At 43.1% G+C, this 22,689-nt stretch overlaps 1 protein-coding gene across 3 annotated transcripts in view; it reads right to left on the reverse strand.

Moving 5' to 3' along the window:
- The window catches only part of map3k14a (mitogen-activated protein kinase kinase kinase 14a), a 59,697-nt gene that overhangs the window by 18,843 nt on the left and 18,165 nt on the right, over nt 1–22,689 (reverse strand). The window contains exons 1-2 of one of the 3 annotated variants that reach the window (XM_043675297.2): nt 4,899–4,982; nt 690–917 (exon numbers count right to left, since the gene is read on the reverse strand). In XM_043675297.2, the coding sequence (XP_043531232.2) occupies nt 690–906 (217 nt within the window). In that variant the 5' untranslated portion in view covers nt 907–917; nt 4,899–4,982. Of the gene's footprint in view, nt 1–689; nt 918–1,392; nt 2,734–4,898; nt 4,983–22,689 lie in introns of those variants that run through there. The other 2 variants (XM_043675295.2, XM_043675296.2) reach the window with 2 other exon arrangements.

A 22,689-nucleotide genomic window follows, 5' to 3' on the forward strand; every position in this document is an offset into this window, starting at 1 on the left:
CAAAAGAATGCCTCCAACTAATGCTAATAAGAAGTACCATATTAATCCAAACAGAGGAAGCTGTCAAAACTAAGCTGGTCAATTATACAGGGCAGGAATCAACATCATCTCAAGTTATTTTGGAAGTAGGAAGCAATTCTTAAATTAATGACAGCTCTGTCTCACTAATAGATGATATGTGCGGCCCAGATACCTGATGGCCCAAGAAGTTATTTGTTATTTTTTTTTAAGTGTGTGGTGAATTGTTTTCTTTTATACTTATTTCCAATTCGCTCATCAATAATTTATTTTCCCGCTTACCCAGAATCAATCTGAATGCTTCCGCTATAATGCAATGCTTCTGTCACAAAGGGAAGCAGTGGGTGGTGCCCTTGAACATCAACAACTCTGACTGTTATTCTGTCAACAGCAATAATCAAAGATGAGGTGGGATTAATTTCTGTCTCTGTTTCAGAATAGATCCCTACAAATATACAGTTAATGATCTTTAACCTTTCAGGAAGAAATAAAATCACTGGAGAACAAAAGTGTGCTCTTTGACATTCCCAGTGTTAGGCATCTATGAACATCACTGCTGTAGAAAGACAGAAATGCTGACATGGCACATCTTCAGTTGACTTCTGCCAAACCTCTGTATAGTGAGTGATGTAATTCAAGCCCAATGCAACACAGGAGGATTCTCGGTTTACCTGTCGCCTGTGCGATGTATGAATATTTGCTTCCATTTTCATCTGTTTCTTGTTTTGCTGTTCCTTCAGTTAAAACTTTCTCTGGGAGGCACATTTTTGTGCAGCGTTTGTATTCGCTGATCTCAGATCTTTTGCTCTCCATCTGGCTAACTGGGAGTTCCTGTTGGTCCCTGATGTCTGATTCAGCTGTGTGACGAGATGAGTGTTTGACTGCCATCTCAAGTTGACCTGGAATGCAAGCAATAAAAATAAAATTCCAAGGAAAGGAAAATTTAAAAAAAAATTGAGTAGGAGTTCACTTTGACTTCTTAGCCAAGCGATGAATTATATCGATTGGGCAGATACCAATTTGAAATGGAAGACATTGAGTCATGCCACATACTGAGGCCATTCAGCCCATGATGCCTCTGCCAGCTCTTTGAAAGTGCTATCCAATAAATTTCATTTCACTGTTTGTTGCTAACAGCTCTACAATGTTTTCTTCCATCCAGCATACATCCAATTCTCTTTTGAAGTTACAATTGCATCCGCTTCCAAGCAACGTATTCCACATCATAACTCACTATTTCAAAAAAGATCTCTTTTTTGCCAATTATCATTAAGACTGCTCCCTCCAGTTATTGATCCACCTACATATAGAAAACAAGTTTCTCCTTATTGACTGTAATCTAAACTGCTCACAAATTTTCAACACCTTTGTTACCTTTCTCCTTCTCCATTCTGCTTTAAAGAAGAGCAACCCCGGATTCTCCACTTCCTTCGAATAACCGTGTTCTTCATTGCAAGGTAGAGATTGTCCTCATATAATGTGCTCACAGTTTTTTTTAAGTCTTGAAGAGATTTATTCTCTGTATGGAGTGTTTGATTTAGTTGTTAACCGTTGTTGTTTTACATTGTTAATTCCCAGTAGACGAGACTCTATGCCAATTTCATGCCATGAAAAACATGAGATCCCAATGTGCTTCACCTCAAATTAAATAATTTTGAGGAGTGGTCACAGTCAAAATATTCAATTTTAAAATACTTTGCAAAGAAGTATCGCAAACATAAAAGCATTGCTCACAAGCACAAGTGGAATTGTGACTCAAAAATCTGCTTTTAACTGTGCTTTTGTTCAACGTCTCTTTCAAAGATGTAACCATCAATATTGCAGAAATGCCTTTGTGCTCCACAGGAGTGTCTGTCTATATTTTGTGCTCAGATGTGTGTGTAAGGCTTCAACAGCTCTCTTAAACCAAACAGCATTCAAATAATGTCAAGGTCTCATCCAATGAAGGGTTAAACTAGGCAAATTTCCACACACTATTCCTTATTAAATAACCCCAATGATAATAGTGTCCAGAGTACTAATGTATAGCATCCTTGCTGCCTCACAATCTGCATCTCTCACATTCTTCTTTTCATAACTATAGAAAGACTTAATATTCTACATCGCAGTTCAATTGCAGTTGGATTGTAGCCACTGTGGTAACTTCAAGAGACTTTGCAGCTAATTTGTACAGAGCAAGCTTCCACATAGAGCAATTAATTACTAGATCATCTGTTTTGGGTGTTTGTTGAGAGATAAATGGAGACTGTACATTAGCATCCACCATTCAGAGGCAGGTCTATAACTTGCATAAGTCAGTAAAATTGAGGTACTCGACCATCACTGATGAGGGGCTGCTGATGCTACCTTTGGTTCTGTCATTTTACTTTAACCTTGGGTGGGCATGGACCCTCAGTGCACCTAAACAATTCAGCAGTGCTATTTGACATTGTTTAGAATTACAGATCTTCTTGTCCACACAGGCAAGGAAATGTGTGTTGGTGACAATCTTGTGCATGTTCAGTTTTTCTGTTGCTGTCAAATTTATCAAAAGTTCACTCAGGCAAATTAGGCACAGTATCAACTGTGTCTTGTTCCAGACTGATTTCCAGGGGGAAATGACACATTGAGTTTACCTGGGCTGCAACAACCTAGAAAAAGAAAAAGTGTTAGGTTGGAGTCTTAGTCAAGACAGAGTTTGCTATTCTCCAGCAAGGCCTCAGTGTTGTTTGATAGTGGAGAGTTATGGTCCCCATTCCTAATTGCTATCTAATGGCCCCTATCAGATTTTTGGCATAATGGGGTGCATTTGGATTTGACTGTGAAGCCCCCCCCCCCCCCCCCCGCCCGCCCCCCTTTGGTATACTGGTGGCACTCACTGTCCTGGCTCACAGAAATAATGATCATTTGGGCAATATACAGAGGATGATGCACAGCCAAAACCTCATGGAAATATTTGACTAAAAAAGGCATCAGTTGCTTCAGGAGACGGAAGGAATAAAAAAAAATAGTATTACACACAGTCTTCACATCGCCAACAGACAATTCGGTCAAACAAACAGTCTCACACCAGTTTCTAATGTTCCATAGAAGTCACTATCATCCAATAGAATGAGCCATGCAAAATATGTTTGTACAGCCCAATCTGCTCTTCTCTTATCAATTAGACAGTCCCACAAAATGCATTTGCTCATTAAAAGAAAATTATTGCTGACGTTTCCATTTTACTTTGGTGAAGTTTGAAATGGAATATTTTAACACCAAGGTGACATAAGTTGCTGTAAGGATTAGTGGCATTGGCCAGATGTTGAGTGAAGAGCCATTCACTCACAAATAATTCTAAACAACACCCTGCAAGAGAAGCCTATATGGCACTGTGAATTATTTGATTTCCCTCACCCTCAGCCAGCCTGTGGTTTCCTTGTGTGGAACTGGCATCTTTGTACCTACAAGCTGCTGTTGGTTGTATGTTATGGGCTTGTGCCAACTAGGAAATTGGCTGAGACTACCTGCACACATTCCACTTAGGAGCCTTTGAATTGCAGAAAGAGGAGTCTTTTATATCATGTCTGGGCTGGGTAGAAAACCAGATCCCAGAAATAAATAACTTCCACAGCAGTCTGCTGCACCTTCTGAACTTAAGACTGTTTTCACTGGATTCAACCCAAGTTGTTAAAAGCCATACTGGAGGAAGTTTAAGACAGCCGGCCACAAGTCACCTTGAACAACAGTCATCCAAGAACACTGGGCACCAAAGGTAAAGTGACACCGCAGCAAATCACAGAACTAATTTTCCAAGTCCCTTTGTGTCTCTCAGAATGAACATTATGACTTGGCATTATTCTCCTGTCTTTTCTCCACAAATGTAAACAATTATCTAATGCGCTCTTGGCGTTTTGTTTGCAAAAATAAACTTTCTTCATAAATAATCCATTAGAACCTTTCAAAACAATTTAAATCAGACAATGCTGAAAACACAACAAAAGAGCACAGATGCTGAAGTGAACACTTAACACTATTTGGTGGAATTGGAACATGAATATGACAATTATATACTGTACATGTACATGACAAACATACAGCCCCAGGGATTCTATAAGTTGTTACATCCTTGGGCTTGAACGCCTCATTTGAATCTGTCTCCACACTTTCAGACAGTACATTGCAGACCCACTGTATTGCAGCCTAACCACATGATGAGTTTTTTTTAAAATTCCTACTTTGCATTTGTTTCTTTTGCAAATTACCTTATGTCCCGGTCATCCCGTTCTCTATTACTTAATTAGCGGAAACAGTTTCCCCCTAACTACTCTGCCCAGCTCCCAAGGACTGACTACAATAGCAGAATTATTCCTCAGTAAAACCCGTTCAAAATGAACAATTGATACAGGCAGTCAGCGTGATGGAACAGTCGCCTCTCATTGTCTGTTTCTAAACCAAAATTGGTGTTTTCAGCCACTATGCTTCGCTAGTGTTCCCGGAAATCATAACGAAAGAGGTTAGAAGGTGTCCGTGTTTACCCGAAACACGCTTGCTGCTAACCAGCATCACATTTCACCAAAATGCCCACAAAAGTGGAAAGTGTGTAGTCTAAAAACGCCGCAGATGTAACAATATCGACTCGTACTGTATGGGGAGGGTTGAACCCGTGAGGTTTAAGATTTTGAACAACCAGATCACTTCATAATAAAAACAAACTTCCAGTCACGGTATTTCTTTGACAAGGAAGAAAGTAACATATTCCTATTCTGAGAACAAAATTAGCTAACAATTAACACAGTAACATTTCCAGTGACTTTCCAAATTTATCCTGCAGTTTCCTGGTTTTCTCGCTCGAGGTCAAAACGCACTCTCAGCTGGAACACTGAACAAAACCCTTGTAAAACCTGTGGTGTACATACCCCAGAGGCAGAACAGAACCGTCACAATCACGAGTCCCCTGCTCCCAGCGCTGAGGAAACGGCTTCTGTAGTTTCTAAGAAAAATCAACTACAAAAACTGCTCCGTCTCAAGTCTCCTCCCTCGCTCTTGCTGGAAAACAGCCAAAAAAGTCTGAACCAATGACACAGCAACAGAATGAGCTCAACCCCAAAGCCATTGGCTGCTGGTGTTCCTGATTTACAGGAATAGTACCACCTCATTCAAGGAAGTTTTTTTTAAAAACTGAAACAACAGGCCTGGTCGGTATGAGCGTGTCCCGGTTTGTGGGGTATGGAAACGTTTGTAACACGGTGTCAGGGACTGTACTGTGCCCAGCTTGTAATTTTTCGATCCATTGTTGTCAGCCAAGCACAGTGCTAAAGAGTGAAAGGCTTGGTACAGAGCACCATGGCAACAGATTCCTGCATTAACATTGAAATATTAAACCAAAGTCCTATCCACATTCCCAACTTCCCAAGGATCTTAAAAAAAGAGCAAGGAAGATCTGCTCACTGTCCTGCCCTCAACCACCAAAACAGATTATAATGCATGGCTATTATCCAAATACTGTAGATGTTTGTGAGAACTTGCCCTGAGCATAGTTGCCTTCCGCGTTGCTTCGTTGTAAATGCACATCAAAGGAACGTTAAATGGTTGCGAAATTATGCATTTCCTGAGGCGAGTGCTATCAGATTAAAAAACAAGTTCTTTCAATATTCGGTGTCTAATGCAGGGCCTGGATTAAACGTTCCTTGTAATAATAAATTGCAGTGCAACCGTGATTATGACGTTTCTCAGTATTTCATACAAACACCATTGTTTTCATGCTATCTAGGTCCCACACAAACAATTTGGGAATGACTAAATATTCTGTTTTAGTAATGTTGTGAATAAATGAAAGTTGACTACTTAGATTTCCATATTAGCACTCACAAGTTAAATAAAGGCATTATGTAAACTGGTGCTGAAAATGTGTTGCTGGAAAAGCGCAGGTCAGGCAGCATCCAAGAATCGACGTTTCGGGCATGAGCCCTTCTTCAGGAACTTGTGTCGACTAAAGGGCTTCACCTTGACCCTACTGCCTGATGAAGGTTGGTTCAAATTATTCTCGTGCAGCAATTCAAAATGAAGCCCATTGGCTCACCAAATTGACTGGTGAATCTACATAATGCAGGCTCTGTGGCTTTAACTTTTTTTTTTAACCCCCACACTACCACCTAAGTGCGGTAGTGCTTATTTTTTCCCCCAGCACCCATGGTGTGTGTGTGCAGGTGTGAGACACAGTGGAAGACACAAAGTGCACCAATCTTTACTCAATTTCCACCACCAGGAAGATAGGAAAACACCCGGGTGGCCAGTGACAAACACTGCCCTTTACATCAAAGGGCAGTGCTGTGTGATCAAAACAGTTCTGTGGCTTTAATGTTACGAACACACCATTATCCTGGTATTTGATTCTCATGACAGTCTATTCCAAGTGCCATTACGTGGTCAATCTCCAAACCTGTCTCAGCCCATCAGCTGCTGAAAGCCACATCCCGGACTTTTCACCTTTAGACTTCTGGGGAGGTTTTATCAAGGGTGGCAGAGATGGAACTTTAGCAAACTTAGTCAGCCCACAGTGATTTCTTTGTCCAGTTATCGGATTGCCCCTTTCACTGAGCAAGGTTCCCAGTTAACTGATAAGATATGTGCCATATATCTGCATGAGAATAATTTGAACCAATCTTCCTCAGGCAGTAGGGTCAAGGTACACACTTTCAGTCAACACAAGTTTACATAATGCCTTTATTTGACTTGTCAGTGCTAACATGGAAATCTAGTGATCAACTTTTCATTTATTCATAGCATAAATTTCACCAACAAAACCATTTTTTTAAAAAAAATCACATTTTATTAACCATCACACCTGACTAGTTGCAAATTATTGAGTTGTGCTTCCCTTTTCAAAGCAACAAACTACACATGAGGCAAAGCAACCACAGTCCCAGAGGACCAGTCTCATTAGGGAGAGACAACTGGTTGTGGTTTAACTGGAGGGTCGCCACACCTCAAGTGATGGGCAAGGTTGAGAAGGCAGAACCTGCAGCTGGTGCACAAATGGAATCTGGATTGTTGGTGACACTCTGCATTACAAATTAACCATCCACCTAACCAAGCTAACCGACCATGTTTTGGGACAAACGATAAGTTGGAACTAACAGGAGCATGTGTGCAATGAAAATTCAGACCCGTCGGTATGCTGTGTGTGTGGTGACCTACAGAAACCAGAACGCATAGAGCATGCTCAAACAACAATGCCTTACATTCATATCAAGAAACAAAGAAACTTCAGAAGCATAGCCACAATTATATTGTAGGAAAATGTGGCAGGTAATATTTTATGCCGCAAGATATCACAGACAGCAATGAGGTAAATTGCTCATTGATGTTTATGGAGAGGTCAATATTGGCTAGGACACTGGATGAACTCTCTCCTTCATTAAATAGTGTCATGGGATATTTTAAACACGTCAGACGAGGTAGACTGGACACTAATCTAACCTCATTCAGTAGATTACATCACCAATAATGCCTCACTCCTCGAACACTGAACTGCCAGTCCGTAATGTTCTCATACCACTGGACTGAGGGATCACATATAGGAGATGATGGGTCAGTGAGAGGGGTATTGTCATTGTCAGAGGATGGGAGAAGGTGGTCATTATGTGGGGAAGGGGTCACTAAGTGAGTGGGGAAGAAGTCAGTATGTGTAAGTGCACGGGGGGCGGGGAGGGGTTTAGTCATTTAGAAAAGGTAATTTACAAGATTTGAACATCACTGACTGGTCCAGAATTTTTTATTGCCCATTCCTGAATGTCCTTGAGAAGGTGGTGGTGGTGGTGACGTTTCTTCCTGAATCACTTAGTCCACATGGTGAATGTTCACCATAGTGGGGTTAAGAAGGATGTTCCATGATTCTGGCCCAGTGATAGAGAAGGAACAATGATTATAGTTCCAAGTCAAGATGGCGAATGACTTGGAGGATGCAGTTATTCACATGTATCTGCTGCCTTTGTCCTTCTAGGTGGTGAGGGTAAAAGGTTTAGAAGGTGCTGTTGGTACTCAGTGCTTTCATTGTGTGGCACTGGTGGAGGGAGTGAATGTTCAAGGTGTTAGATCAGGTGTTAATCAAACAGGCTGCTTTGTTCTGGAAGATGTCAAATTCCTTGGGTGTTGTTGGAGCTGCACTCATCCAGGTCAGTGGATATCATTCCATTACACTCCTTAATTGTATCTTGTAGATGGTAGACAGGCTTTAGGGAATCAGGAGGTGAGTTAATTGCCCAGAGCTCCTAGGCTCTGACCTACTCGTGTAGCCAAGGTATTTATGTGGAGAGTCAATTTCCTGGTCCATAGTGACCCCTAAGGATGTTGATAAATGATGGTATTCAGTGGTAATGATGACCTTGAAATGTTAAGGGAGGCGGAAGCAGGGTGTCAGTGTATTTCTGCAGATGGGATAAAGGGCAATGTTTGCCATAGAGTGTGGGGTCAATATGTATCGACATATACTTTATGACAAATGACTTTATTTGAATTTGACCAGCAACACGAATGACCACTAAATCAAACAAGTCCTGCATTTGAAGTTTTATATATTATTTGGATGTCAATCACAGAGTGGTGGGGAGAAGAGTTACGTGTCAAAAAGAGTATGATTAACAAATAATATTGGCAAAGATCTACTGTGATTATACCACCTTTTTATTTAATTTCTAGCCTTGACAAAACAGGGTCATGGTAAAGTCAACGCAGCAGCTGAATTGAACACAGATATTTCAGTCAGGGATTGCATCATGCAAAGTGCTTAAAGCCTTTCAATTCTCCTGTGTGTAGCTGTGTTAGTGTGCAATTCATGTAATGCTGCTGGTGATTGAAGACAGATGATTCTTAAGAGGCCAAGGCTAGGGGAGCAAGCACTCAGAGGCAGGAAATCAGAGCCATTTGAATTCTGGATGCTGCACAATATGTTTGTATATAGCTGTCTGAAACTGGGTTTACCTAAACAGAACACAACTCACCAGGAATGTTTGCTAGTCTAGTCTATTAATTACTGAAAATGTAGTTTCCTCTTTGGCACTCAAAATAAAAACTGGAGGTTTGAGAAATGCTTCAAAGGTCTTTGACAGGCAACCATTATGAACGTATCTCAAGAAAATTTTATATGCAATATAATTTGATATATAAATTTTTCACTCAATAAAAATCTACAGTAATAAGTTCAAAGAAATTGGTAGGCTTATTGTCATCACCCAAAGACTTAATTACAACTGAATTTCTGCAATAACTGTTCTTTATTTAAGTACTTCCATTTATATAGTACCATACACAAGTTCAGGACATTCCAAAACACTTCGCAGACAATCATGTACTTTTGAACATGACTGGCGCAACATACAGAAAACACAAGTCAAAATACACTCACCAATCTCTCACAAATAGCACTATCACAATGATCAGATAGTCCATTACAGTGACATTTGTTGAGGGATAAACATTTGTAGAATCATAGCATTCTTACAGCATGGAAGCAGACCATTCAGCCCATTAAGTCCACACTGACCCTCTGAAGAACATCCCACCCAGACCCACCCCATAACCTTGCATTTCCCATGGCTAATCCATATGACCTGCACTTCCCTGGATACAATAGGCAATTTAGCATGGCCAATCCACCCACCCTGTACATCTTTGAACTGAGGGAGGAAACCAAATCATCCAGAGGAAGCCCACACAGACACAGGGGGAATGTCTGTGTGGGGTTTGCACAGTCACCCACCCAAGGCGGTTATCAAACCTGGGTCCCTGGTACTGTGAGGCAGCAGTGCTAACCACTGAGCCATTGTGCTGCCCTCAAACATTATCCAGGATACTAGCAGAACCCCATTGCTCTTCCTTTATAAGAATACAATGGGATCATTTACATTCACCTACTGGGGCAGACGATGGCTCAAGTTTAATGTGTCATGTATAAGACCACACCCCTGACACTGCAGCACTCCCTCAGCACTGCAACTTCCTTTAACCCATTGTCCCTGGAAGTCCACTTGCGAAGAGGGTTCCTTTAACAGCCTATTCCCATTCCTTGTTGAGCAGAACTGAAATTCTTTCTTCAATTAAAAGAATCATATTTACCATTGTGAGAATAAAAGCATTTAACTACAATGGCACACTTCTTCCCTAATGTTCTGCAAATACCCATTTAGGAAGCAATAATATAGAAGGCATGCTGAGATAATTGCAGACAGTGAGATATTGTACCTTACCAATGTTACATGGAGGCCAAACTGTTCCACCAATCAATCCCATTATGGCTGATACATATCATAGCTCTATTTATCCACCCTGGTTGTATATCCTTTGCCCTAATGAAATTGATCAGTTTCAGCTGACCCCGTCCTTAACAGCTTCTTGATGGAGAATTTGATTTCCAACAGTTTTTATCTGAAGAATTGCTTCCTGACATTTCTATTAAATGGTTCTAATTTTAACAGTGCCCTGAACACCTACAGTCATGGAGTCATAGAGATGTACAGCACGGACATAGACCCTTCAGTCCAACTCGTCCATGCTGACCAGATATCCTAACCTAATCCTCGTCCCATTTGCCAGCACTTAGCCCACATCCCTCTTAACTTTCCTGTTCATATACCCATCCAGACGCCTGTTAAATGTTGCAATTGTACTTGCCTCCACCACTTCCTCTGGCAGCTCAATACCCTTTGCGTGAAAAAGTTGCCTCTCAGATCCCTTTAAAATTTTTCCTGTCTCATCCTAAACCTACGGCCTCCAGTTCTGGACTCCCCTACACTGGAGAAAAAACCCTGTCTGTCTATTTACCCTATCCATGCCCCTCATAATTTTATTAAAATGTCTGTAAGGTCACCCCTCAGCCTCCGATGCTGCAGGGAAAACAGCCCCAGCCTATTCAGCCTCTGGCTGTAGCTCAAATCCTCCAACCCTGGCAACGATTTCTGAATCGTTTCAAGTTTCACAACATCTTTCCCGTAGGAGGGAGACCAGAATTGCACAGAATATTCCAAAAGTAACCTAACCAACGTCCTGTACATCTGCAGCATGACTTCTCAACTCCTGTACTCAATGCTCTGTCCAATAAAGGAAAGCATACCAAATGCCTTCTTCGCTATCCTATCTACCTCCATTAGGGGAAAGAATTTCTTTGCATCTATCCTATTAATTACTACAGACAAGCCATAGAATCAAGCCCAAGGTTACAATCCAGTAATAAAACCAGTCAACATGTATCCTCAGCAACACACTCTTACACTGTCTGAATCAACATGACACATGAAGAATTGCCAAAGCAAGCAGCCTTGGCAGACTTTGAACCTTAGCCTGGGAACAAAAAGGTATAAGGCTGCTGACCAAACTGAAAACATCAGAAGTAATAATGTAGGGCCCTGCACTCTATACATGCAAGAATTGTACTCAGTGCCAATGCCATGCTAAAAAGCTCAAAGTGCTTTTACTTGTGCTGCCTTTGGAAGCTTCTGAAGATCAGAAGGTAGGACAAATACCAGACACTGAGGCACCCATTGAGCTGGCATGCCAAGTATACTATACGGAGACAGTTAAAACAGGTCTTTATGGCAGAATGCCTGACACTCACTGACCAAAGTGAACAGTCCATGGTCTGGGGTGTACCCTCATGGTGGTCAAATGAAACACTACAAGAACACACCGAAGGCTTCACTTAGTTGTTTTGGTATTGACCCTAATTCCTAGGAGTATCAAGTCCAAGAAAGCTACATTTTGCCCAACTTAAAATGGGCTGCACGGTGGCTCAATGGTTAGCAATGCTGCCTCACAGCGCCAGGGACTGGGTTCGATTCCATCCTTGGGCAGCTGTCTGTATGGAGTTTGTATATTCTCCATGTATCTGCGTGGGTTTCCTCCCACAGTCCAAAGGTGTGCAGGTTAGATGGATTGGCCATGCCAAATTGCCCAGTAATAGAACATCGAAAAGTACAGCACAAAACAGGCCCTTTAGCCCACAATGTTGTGCCAAGCATTAATTCTAATGTAAAGTAACCTAACCTATGCACCCCTCAATTCACTGCTATTCATGTGTAATATCCTGGGATGTGCAGGCGAGGTAGATTAGCCATGGGAAATGCATGGTTACAGCAGTGGGGTGGGTCTGGGTGGGATGTTCTCTGAAGTGTTGGTGTGGGATGAATGGCCTGCTTCCATACTGTAGGGATTCGATAATAATAGACCATGTCGCTCCTTCAAAAGCAAGTCTGTATTAGAAGCAGAGAAAAAATGCATCAAGAAGAAATCCTCAGCCAGCAACTCGTTCAAAATGCAATCACTTTCCTTATTTTATCCTGTGAACTGTTATTCTACTCCAAGACTATACAACTTTACTACCATAAAACAGAGGAGCTGAAGCAGGTCATTCAGCCCATTGAGTCTGCTGTGCCATTCAATGACATCATGGCTGATTTGATAACCTTTAACTTCAATTTCCTGCTTTTCCCCTAAAACCCTTGATTCCCTTACTGATTAAAAATCTGTCAATCTCAGTCTTGAATATACTTAATGACCCAGCCTCAAATGCCCTCTGTAGTAAAGAATTCCAATGATTCACTGACCCCAGAGAGAAGAAATTCCTCCTAATCTCTACCTGAAATGTGTCAGCCTTATTCTGAGATTATGCCCCCGGCCCCAAACTCTCCCAAAAGGAGAACCAACCTCTCTGTATCCACACTGTCAAGCCACCTAAGAATAGCTTAATAAGACCACCTCTCATTCTTCTAAACTCCAATGAGTATAGGCCCAACCTACTCACCTCCATACCCACAATCAACCTTGTGAAACTTCTCTGGACTGCCTCCAATGCCAGTATGTCTTTCCTTAGATAAGGGGACCCAGACTGTTCACACTATTCCATCTGTGGTCTGACTTATGCCTTGTATAGTTTTAGCAAGATCTCCTTATTTTTATACTCCATTCCCTTTAAATTAAAGACCAATTCCATTTTCCTAACCTATTACCTGCCGAACATTGAAGCCAGCTTTTCATGACTTATGCACAATGACTCCCAAATCCCTCTGTGCTTTGTGTTTCTGCGATCTTTCCCCATTTAAATATTAGTCAGTTCCTCTAGTCTTGTCAAAATGAATAATCTCATATTTTCCCACATTATATTCTATTTGCCAAGATTTTGCACACTCCCATAACCTCTGTACATCCCTCTGCAGATTCTGTCATCCTCTCCACTTGCCTCCCCATCTATTTTTGGTGCTGTCCACAAACCTGGTTACAGTTCATTCACTTCCCTCATCCAATTCATTAATATATAAATAACTGTGGCTGAAGCATTGATTCCTGTGGCACTCTACTAGATTCCTGTTGCTGTCTGAAAATGACCCCTACCCCTGTTTTCTCAACTTCCTGTTAGCTAATCCTCTAATCCATGCTAATATATTACCTCAAACACCATTATAGAACCCTTGACAGTGTGGATGCAGACCAGACCATTCAGCCCATCTCAGTCCATCTCCAGAAAAAAAGTTTATCTTAAAATTCTTACCTTATTAAGTAGCCTAATCAAATGCAGTCTGAAAATACAAATATATTACATCCACTGCTTCCCCTTCAACTGTCCTTTGTTACGTCCTCAAAGAATTATAATAAAATATATTAGTCATGATTTCTCCTGCCTGAAGCCATGCTGACTGGTTGATCATACTAAGTACTTCTGAATGTTCTGCTATTACATTCTTTATAAAAGGCTCTAACATTCTCCTTTTTGAGTAATCATACCATGTCGATTAATAGGTACCACATTTTATCTTTAGCTCCTATTTCTGAACTCCAGCTTCTTAGCTCATGATGCAAGGCCTTTGTGTTAGGATCTCAAGTTGTCCTGCCTTGACTGGCCAGCTACCTTGCAATGCTGACTAAGACACAGACTGTTTGTGTGTGTTTCTTTTCCTTTTACTACATGGCTATAGTGGCTACTCTTCAAATGTAATTCATTGAAGTGTTTAGGAATGTTACAAAAGGTTCCTTTCAAATGCAACAAGTATCCTTTATTTGTTTAAACCTGAACATCACTAATGATGTTACAAATCTAGAGGACAGGAGGCAAAACAAATGAGTGTCACAGACCTGCTGAAGACCACACGGAGAGGTGAGATAGGCCACAGAGACCCGCTCCACAACAAGGCTAAGGAAATCCTAGTCCCACTACTGAAAAAGAAGGGATGTGAATGGCCTGTACAAGCTGCCATTATTGCTTCAGTTCCCCTGGCATCATAATAGCTAAAGTCACAGTTTGACCTGGAGGTGAAATTGAGGGAAGAATGATGAGGGTTAGTGAGTTAACACAGTGAGAATCACGCAGCACTTGCTCCAGACAACTGACACAATTTACAAGGAAATCACAGAGTTGTCTGATTTGGATCGGTTCAAAGATCCTCCCTGACTCTCTGTCAGCCTTCTGCCCTGTGCCTGCTCACTACCCACCAGCAGAGGAAGTTATCAGCAAGCTGCTGTGACATCTGCTCTTACAGTCAGTGCGCACATCACTTTTGGAGTCTACATTTGACTCAAGGTGGAGTTGGCTACGTGCCAACGACAGTTACAAGGGCAGCAGTTATTCTAAGCAGCTGTAAGGTTCTATCCACCTGTCATAGCCAAGTGCACTGTGACTGCATTCATCTTTTGTTTTTCTACGTGTCCCAATACCACCAACACCATCCCTTTTGTCATTTGATCTCTGTTATTCTCAACAACTCTCAGATGATTTTTTTTTCCCTTTAATCCATCTCTTCACTGAAGCCCTACCTGAAATAACTCCATAGAGGTTGGTATCCCGTCACCAAGTCACCCTTTATCTATATGTGCATTGTACTTGACACTGGTCCAGCAAACGCAAAGTGAACAGAGCCTCTAACACTCCTGTTCTTATCTGTCAGCCAGGGCTCCCTGACTGAACCTGTTAATTTGGTCCAATCAGGAAACTCATATTCTATGAGGTCCGCCAGGCTGACCTCATCACACTGACTGCATTGCTCCCACTCCGAGTAAAAGACATAGACCGGGTCATTTTCTTGTACCTCCTCCTGGGGAGTTTGAACTGGATAAGGTTCCTCTGAGTCTGACTGATTCGGGCAGTGTGTAATGCAGAGTAGCTCACATCTTACGTCAGGACTGTTTGGGAAGAAATTAATTCTCTTCTTCAAGCAAAGGTGTCAAGGCAGCGACATTAGCTGTGACCATCTCAGATGTAGCCCCCGACTTTTGACTTTTTGTCAACATGTTCATTTTGGAAACCACTAGATGACTTTCGTGCAGTTCAACCAGTATCCAGCGGTGACCTTTCCTCGGGATAATTACTCTTGCTGCCCATAATGATGTGCTGTCGTATATGGTGATCTGGTCTCTCTGGGCCCAACTTTGACTTCTCCCATCACCACCAGCTGTTTCAGTTTTGCCAGACCAGATATTTCTGCATCCAAAGTCTGATATTGTCAGCTGAAAAAAGTGTGTCCAGAAAATTTCAAACTATTCCTGACCCTCCCAGTGATGGTATCACCGGTGTGTATCTGCCAGTGGTAGCTCAACGCATCCACATTTGCTACTTGACCTCCAGACAGTGTTCCAACTTATAATTATACACACTTAGTATTAGAGCCCACTACTGAATTCAGCCTGAGGGTGTCCACTTCCATTGGAATACCCTGCAATTCATGTGCTCCATGCCGCATTTTCTATTGACAAAGCCAACTGCAATGTGCCAATTGGCGCACCGACCTCTACACCGCTGAAGCCAAGCGCCAGCTCGCAGATACCTCCTCCTACTATCCCCTCGATCATGACCTCATCTCCCATCACCAAACCATCTCCCAGACCATCCACTACCTCATCACCTCAGGGAATCTTCCACCCACAGCCTCCAACCTCATTGTCCGTGAACCCTGCACTGCCCGTTTCTAACTCCTACCAAAAATTCACAAACTGGACTCCCCCGGTCGACCCATTGTCTCAGCCTGCTCTTGTCCCATTGAACTCATCTCTGCATACCTGGATACTGTTCTGTCCCCCTTAGTCCAGGAACCCCCCTACCTATGTTCGGGACACCACCCATGCCCTTCAGTTCCTCCAAGATTTTCATTTCCCGGTCCCCAACACCTCATCTTCACCATGGATATCCAGTCCCTATACACATCCATCCATCACAACAAAGGTCTCCAAGCTCTCCTTTTCTTTCTCTCAAGCCATCCCAACCAGTACCTTTTCACCGACATTCTCATCCACCTGGCTGAACTGGTCCTCATCTTTAACAACTTCCAATCCTCCCACTTCCTCCAAACCAAATGGTAGCCATGGGCACCTGCATGGGACCCAGCTATGCCTGCCTCTTTGTCAGTTACGTGGAGCAGTTCATCTTCCACAGTTACACCAGCACCACCCCCCACCTGTTCCCCAGCTACAATCGAGGAGATTGAACAGATCAGTTCATCAACTTCACCAACACCTTTCACCCGGACCTCAAATTCACCTGGACCATCTCGGCACCGCCCTCCCCTTCCTGGACGTTTCTATCACCGTCTTTGGTGACCGACTAACCACAGATATCTACAACAAGCTCACCGACTTCCACAGCTACCTAGACTACACCTCCTCCCACCCAACCTCCTGCAAATATGTCATCCCTTATTCCCAATTCCTCCACCTCTGCCACATCTGTTCCCAGGATAACCAATTCCACCTTAGAAAATCCCAGATGGTGTCCTCCTTCCAAAATTGCAATTTCCCTGCCCACGTGGTCAACGATGCCCTCCAGCGCATCTCCTCCACTACCCACACCACTGCCCTCGAACCCCGTCCCTTCCCAATGCAACAAGGACAGAAGCCCCTGGTCCTCACCTTACACCCCGCCAACAATCAAATTATCCTCCAACACCTCCACCACCTACAAACAACCCCCACCACCGGAGACATATTTCCCTCCCCATCCCAATCATCATTCTAGAGAGACCATTCCCTCTGTGACTCCCTTGTCAGGTCCATGCCCGACACCAGCCCACACCCTACTCCTGGCACCTTTCAATGCCACCGCAGGAAGTGCAAAACCTGTGCCCACACCACTCCCCTCACCTCCGTCCAAGGCACCAAAGGATCCTACCACATCAGTCATAAATTTACCTGTACCTCCACCAATGTCATCTAATGTATCCTTTGCACCCGACGTGGTCTCCTCTACATCAGGGAGCCAGCACAATTACTTGCAGATTGTTTCAGAGAACATCTCTAGAATACCCAAACCCACCAACCCCACTACCCGGTGGCTGAACAGTTCACTCCCACTCCGTCAAGGACATGCCCTGGGCCGCCTCCATCGCCAAACCCTTACCACCTGGCGCCTGGAGGAAGAATGCCTCATGTTCCACCTTGGGACCCTGCAACCACACGTGATCAATGTGGATTTTAACAATTTCCTCATTTCCCCTCTCCCCACATTGTCCCAGTCCCAAGCCTCCAACTCGGCACCGCCCCCCTGACTGGTCCATCACCTTTCCCATCTATCCGCTCCACCCTCCTCTCCGACCTATCATCTTCTTCCTCACCTTCATCTACCTATTGCATTCTCAGATACCTTTCCCCTATCCCCATCCCCTCTCATTTATAGCTCATCCCTCTCCGGCCCACAAGCTTCATCCCTGATGAAGGGCTTATGTTCCCCACCCCGAAACATCGATTCTCCTGCTCCTCGGATGATGCCTGACCTGCCGTATTTGCCATCACCACACTCTTGACTCTGATCTCCAGAATCTGCTGTCCTCACTTTCTACCAGTTCAAATGGGTCAAGCTTCCCAAATAACAGCATGATGCCAGAAACGCTTACCCCAACTCAAAGACAACTGTTGCAATCCACATTTCCTCAGGATTGTGCTTTGCACTCATAACATAACTGCACAGAGGCCGGTATCCCATCACCAAGTCACCCTTTATTTACAGATGGAGAGTTCTTGACACTCAGAGCCAGCTCTCAGAGTGAACAGGATTTCTGACACTCCTTTTCTTATCTATCAGCCAGCGCTCCCCGATTAGACCAGGTTAACAGGCCCATTCAGGGAACTCATATTTTACAAGCTCCACCTGGTTAACCTTCTTACAATCACTACAATACCCCCAATGACAAAGCCAGCTGTACCTCTGTTCTGTACTGGCTTAGAAACACTCATATTTCTGACAACTTCTAGTTTAGATGAAATTTGACATACTGAATGAAATTTTATGCATGCAGCAGGACCCTCCTCACTACCTTCGGGGAAGGGTTACCACATTAAATGTCAAATCAGGCAGATAAATAGCCAGTGATGGCTGGTCCTCGGGTCAAGAACACTGGATGTGGAAATCCCATCCCTGCTCCCCCCCAGAAGAAACAAGACTGGTCTCTCTCCATGACAGGCAATGCTACGGAGTCTGGTGCTCACTATGTGAAATTCACACATCAGAGGCCTAGCACTGTCAAGAGACTCAAGTGAGCGAGGGGTGGATGGGGTTTGCAGGGGGTTAACACTCTAGGGGAGGGCAAGGATTCAGATGAAAAGACAGGGGTAGTGTGAGCTTCCATGGGGCCCGCTCTCAAATCTGGGTCATACCAATGAGGCACCGAGTGCCTGACAATGAGGATAGCCCACCATCGTCACCCTGCCAACCATCGAGCCTACAAACAAACCTAACAAGTTGAGTCGCAGCATTGCCAGGGAGTGGCCTTTAAGCAGGCATTCATTTCCACTTGAGGACCTCACTGGCATCAGGAAGGAGCCACAAGCCTTCCACCCCCCCACCCCCCCCCCCCCCCCACCTCCAAACTCACCTTGGCAGAGGGCATCAAGTTCTGTCTTTAACTTTATCTCTCTCTTCACAAATGTTGTCTGATTGGAGTGTTTCCAGCATTTTCAGTTTTGCTTGGAAACTTCTATTTAAGTAGACAGAGAAGGGCAGCACAACACTACTGAAGGAGGGTCACCCCATTGAGAGAGAAAAAAAGTGCATTTAAATGCAAGCGCTAGAGTGAAAGTCAGGTTTGTAGTTAAATCTGCAAATCAAGACTGCATTTGTAAGTCCCACCCATCGAGCTAGAATCTCAGAGTACATTCCTGAAATGAACATCTTCCTCCTGAACAAGTACAGTCATAATTTTCTCCCATTTTCCTGGCATGTGTCACATCTGAGTTTATCATCTCTATTATGCTTGCTACTCAACTCTTCAGTAGTCCGGTTATCATAATACGCGCTTTACTGCCTCTGCAGTATTTATAGCTTTCTATTGTATCTCAACACAGCTTGATTATTGGTGAAAAGCATTTTGATGCTCTATGTTTAAAACAGTGCGGATTGCATGGGTCTCTGATTGTAGCAAGCAGATAAGAAACAAAATGTCAGACTGAGATGAGATCATCTACCTTAATATATTTGATAGCAAGTACATAATACTGGAAAATCAGTGAACATTTTCCACTCTGAAGAGGGTACTGCATTGCTTCTTCAAAATTGGTTAGGAAATTACTGAATTAACTAGTTTGTAACTCTTTCGAGAAAGCCTAAGGTAATGCCACCAGACTAGCAAATCAGGGCTCCACGCCAATGGTCTGGCGACATCAGTAAATCCCCACCATGATAAATTGAATTCCATAAAAATTTGGAATTAAAAAGCTAATCAAATGACGACCAGAGCAACTATTGCTGTAAATGCCCATCTTTAGGATCAGTATGTGGGAAGAATGTGCTATTTTTCCCGGGCAAATGACTTTGGGGCAGATGAAAAGCAATAACTAACTCTCCCGACAGGTGTGGGCCCGCAGCAATGGGGAAGGAAGTCTCCCATTCTGACCAGGACTGGCCTTCATATGACCAGATCTAGTGATGTGGCTGATTTTCAACCGCCTGTTAAAATAGCCTCACAAGTTACTCCACGCAGGGGCAATAGATTTAAGACAGATGTCAGAGGCAGGTTCTTTACTCAGAGTGGTAAGGGTGTGGAATGCCCTACTTGCCAATGTAGTTAACTCAGCCACATTAGGGAGACTTAAACAATCCTTGGATAAGCACATGGATGATGATGGGATAGTGTAGAGGGACGAGCGGAGAATAGTTCACCGGTCGGCGCAACATCGAGGGCCGAAGAGCCTGGTCTGCGCTGTATTGTTCTATGTTCTAAAAACTGGTCCAGCCAGTGATGCTCATGTTCAGTGAACAAACTTTAAAAAAGGGTCATGAATGACATTGAATAAACGCCAGCACTTTCTTGTAACTGAGTCAACATCATCAGTGCAAGGAGAAGAGATATTCTCAGGTTAATGGTGATAAGGTGAATGCCTTGCCCTGCGAATGAAATACACAGGTAACAATGACCCCAAGCCATGTTGACCTGGAATGCAGCTCGGCATGTAAGAGAAGGAGGAAGTTGGGTTCATTCCAGCAAATCTGGGAGGACTCCAAATACATCCTGGAAATGAACAAAGGAGAGGCTAAATATAATCCAAAAAAATAAAGCATTTATGTAGCACCTGTCATGATGTCAGGATCTCTCAAGTGAAACACAGAAGCCAATTGTACACAATGAGCTCAAACAACAAGGTAGCAATGGCCAGTTAATTTAGCTTTTATATTATTGTTTGAAGGATAAATATTGGTGAGGGTACCAAGGTTAACCCTCACTATCTTCTTCCATCCCAGCAGTGAGATGTGACCCCGACCTCCTGACTCAGAAACATGTAAATTACCAGTAATCATGGCTGACACCACGGACGCTTGAAGTGGTTCGGTAACTGTAAAGTCAGACAAGGATTTAATATAATGAATGATCCCTGTTTTAAAGACATTGAAAATTTCTGTTTTAAAATAAAGCTGCTAATATGAAAAACAATAACCACAGCTCCTATGCATTTCACAACTATGAATAAATAAGCATACCACACATTATTCCCATAACATGCAACAAAAGAAAATTACAAAACATAAAATAAACAAACTATTGTTCATTGTATTGTTCACATGGAGTATTAACTCTTATAGGCAGTCATGTTATCCAAATTACCAACAGCATTAAAAAAAGTATTGATAAAACAGAAACAAGAAACTGGACATGGCAGGTAAATCAACCCAACTGACTGACATTCTGTCCACCACCTCCAACATTCACCCCCCTTCACCATTGAGGCACAGTGGAAGCAGTGGGTGCTGTGTAACCTGCCAAGACCCCTTCCATACTCATGACTCTGATCACCCAGAAAGATGCATGGGACAATGACCATTTGCATCTACCTTCCGGGATATACTCATCTTGATTTGGAATGATATCAGCATTCCTTCACTCTTACTGGGTCAAAGTCTGGAAGATTCCTGAAGAAGGGCTCATGCCCGAAACGTCGATTCTCCTGCTCCTTGGATGCTGCCTGACCTGCTGCGCTTTTCCAGCAACACATTTTCAGCAAAGTCTGGAAGTCCCTTCCAACTTGCACCAGGCTGTTCTGAAGGTCCAAGGACTCCAGAGATTTTCTTAATTTATTCATGGGACAAGGGCCTCACTGGCTAACTTAGCCTTTATTTTGCATCCCGTATTGCCCAGACAGCAGTTAAGCGTCAACCACATTACTGTGGGTCGGGGGTCACATGTAGGCCAAGATTGGAGTGGTGCTGGAAAAGCACAGCAAGTCAGGCAGCATCCGAGGAGCAGGAAAATCAACATTTTGAGCTAAAGCCTTTCCTGATGAAGGGTATTTGCCCAAAATGTTGATTTTCCTGCTCCTCGGATGCTGCCTGACCTGCTGTGCTTTTCCAGCACCACTCTAATCTTGACCCTAATCTCCAGCATCTGCAGTACCCACTTCTGCAGGCCAGACCAGGGAAGAATGGCAGATTTCTCTCCCTAAAAAGGACATTAGTGAACCAGATTTTTTTTTTGGACAATTCGACAATGGATTCCTTTTCATTGTTGGACTCCTAATTTTTATTGAATTCCAACTCCACGGTCTGTTGTGGCATGATTCAAACCCAGGTCCTCAGAACATTACCTGGGTTTCTGGATTAATATCTAGTGATAACAACAGGACGTTGCCTTTCCTGCAAGATTCAAGAAGGTAGTTCTCCATCACCTTCACTGAGATAATTAGGAATGAGCAATAAGTAATCACTGATGATCATGTTGCATGAACGAATTAAAAAAAAACTAAAAGCAATCAAACATGTAGCTAATGTGACCCTAGGTGACAGTACTTATCATAGTCATTGCTGTGTTTGCAGTAGGTATTCCCGCAAAAATGCTCTTAACCTCCTGCATGCTTTTGGGAGGTGCTTTGTAAGAAACAGTCCCAAAAAGGGATAACCTTCCACATGTTCCACACATACACCTAAATAAGGGCAGACACCTAATTCATTAAGTAATCATAACAGTATTGCCATGCTGAGTGGGGGTAGGTATAGGGGCTGCCAGTCATTGTGGGACTTCTTTAGAGGCCACAGAGGAAACATCACTCCTGAAATATGCTCAATATTGTTTTCAGCGACAGTTGTTGGCACGCAAGATAAACGGAGTCACCTGCAAGTTGTGTCACCAATGACATTGATACTCAATTTGATATTGATGTCAGACTCATTTTATTTGAGTGTCACCATTCTGTAGACATCACTGTCTGCTGCTGTATATCTTCACTGCTGGATTTTCACATTTACAACAACACCAA

The sequence above is a fragment of the Chiloscyllium plagiosum genome, unplaced genomic scaffold, assembly GCF_037043375.1.
Source record: "Chiloscyllium plagiosum isolate Xiang-an unplaced genomic scaffold, Cpla_swu_hap1 HiC_scaffold_32, whole genome shotgun sequence".
Classification (NCBI taxonomy): Eukaryota; Metazoa; Chordata; class Chondrichthyes; order Orectolobiformes; family Hemiscylliidae; genus Chiloscyllium; species Chiloscyllium plagiosum.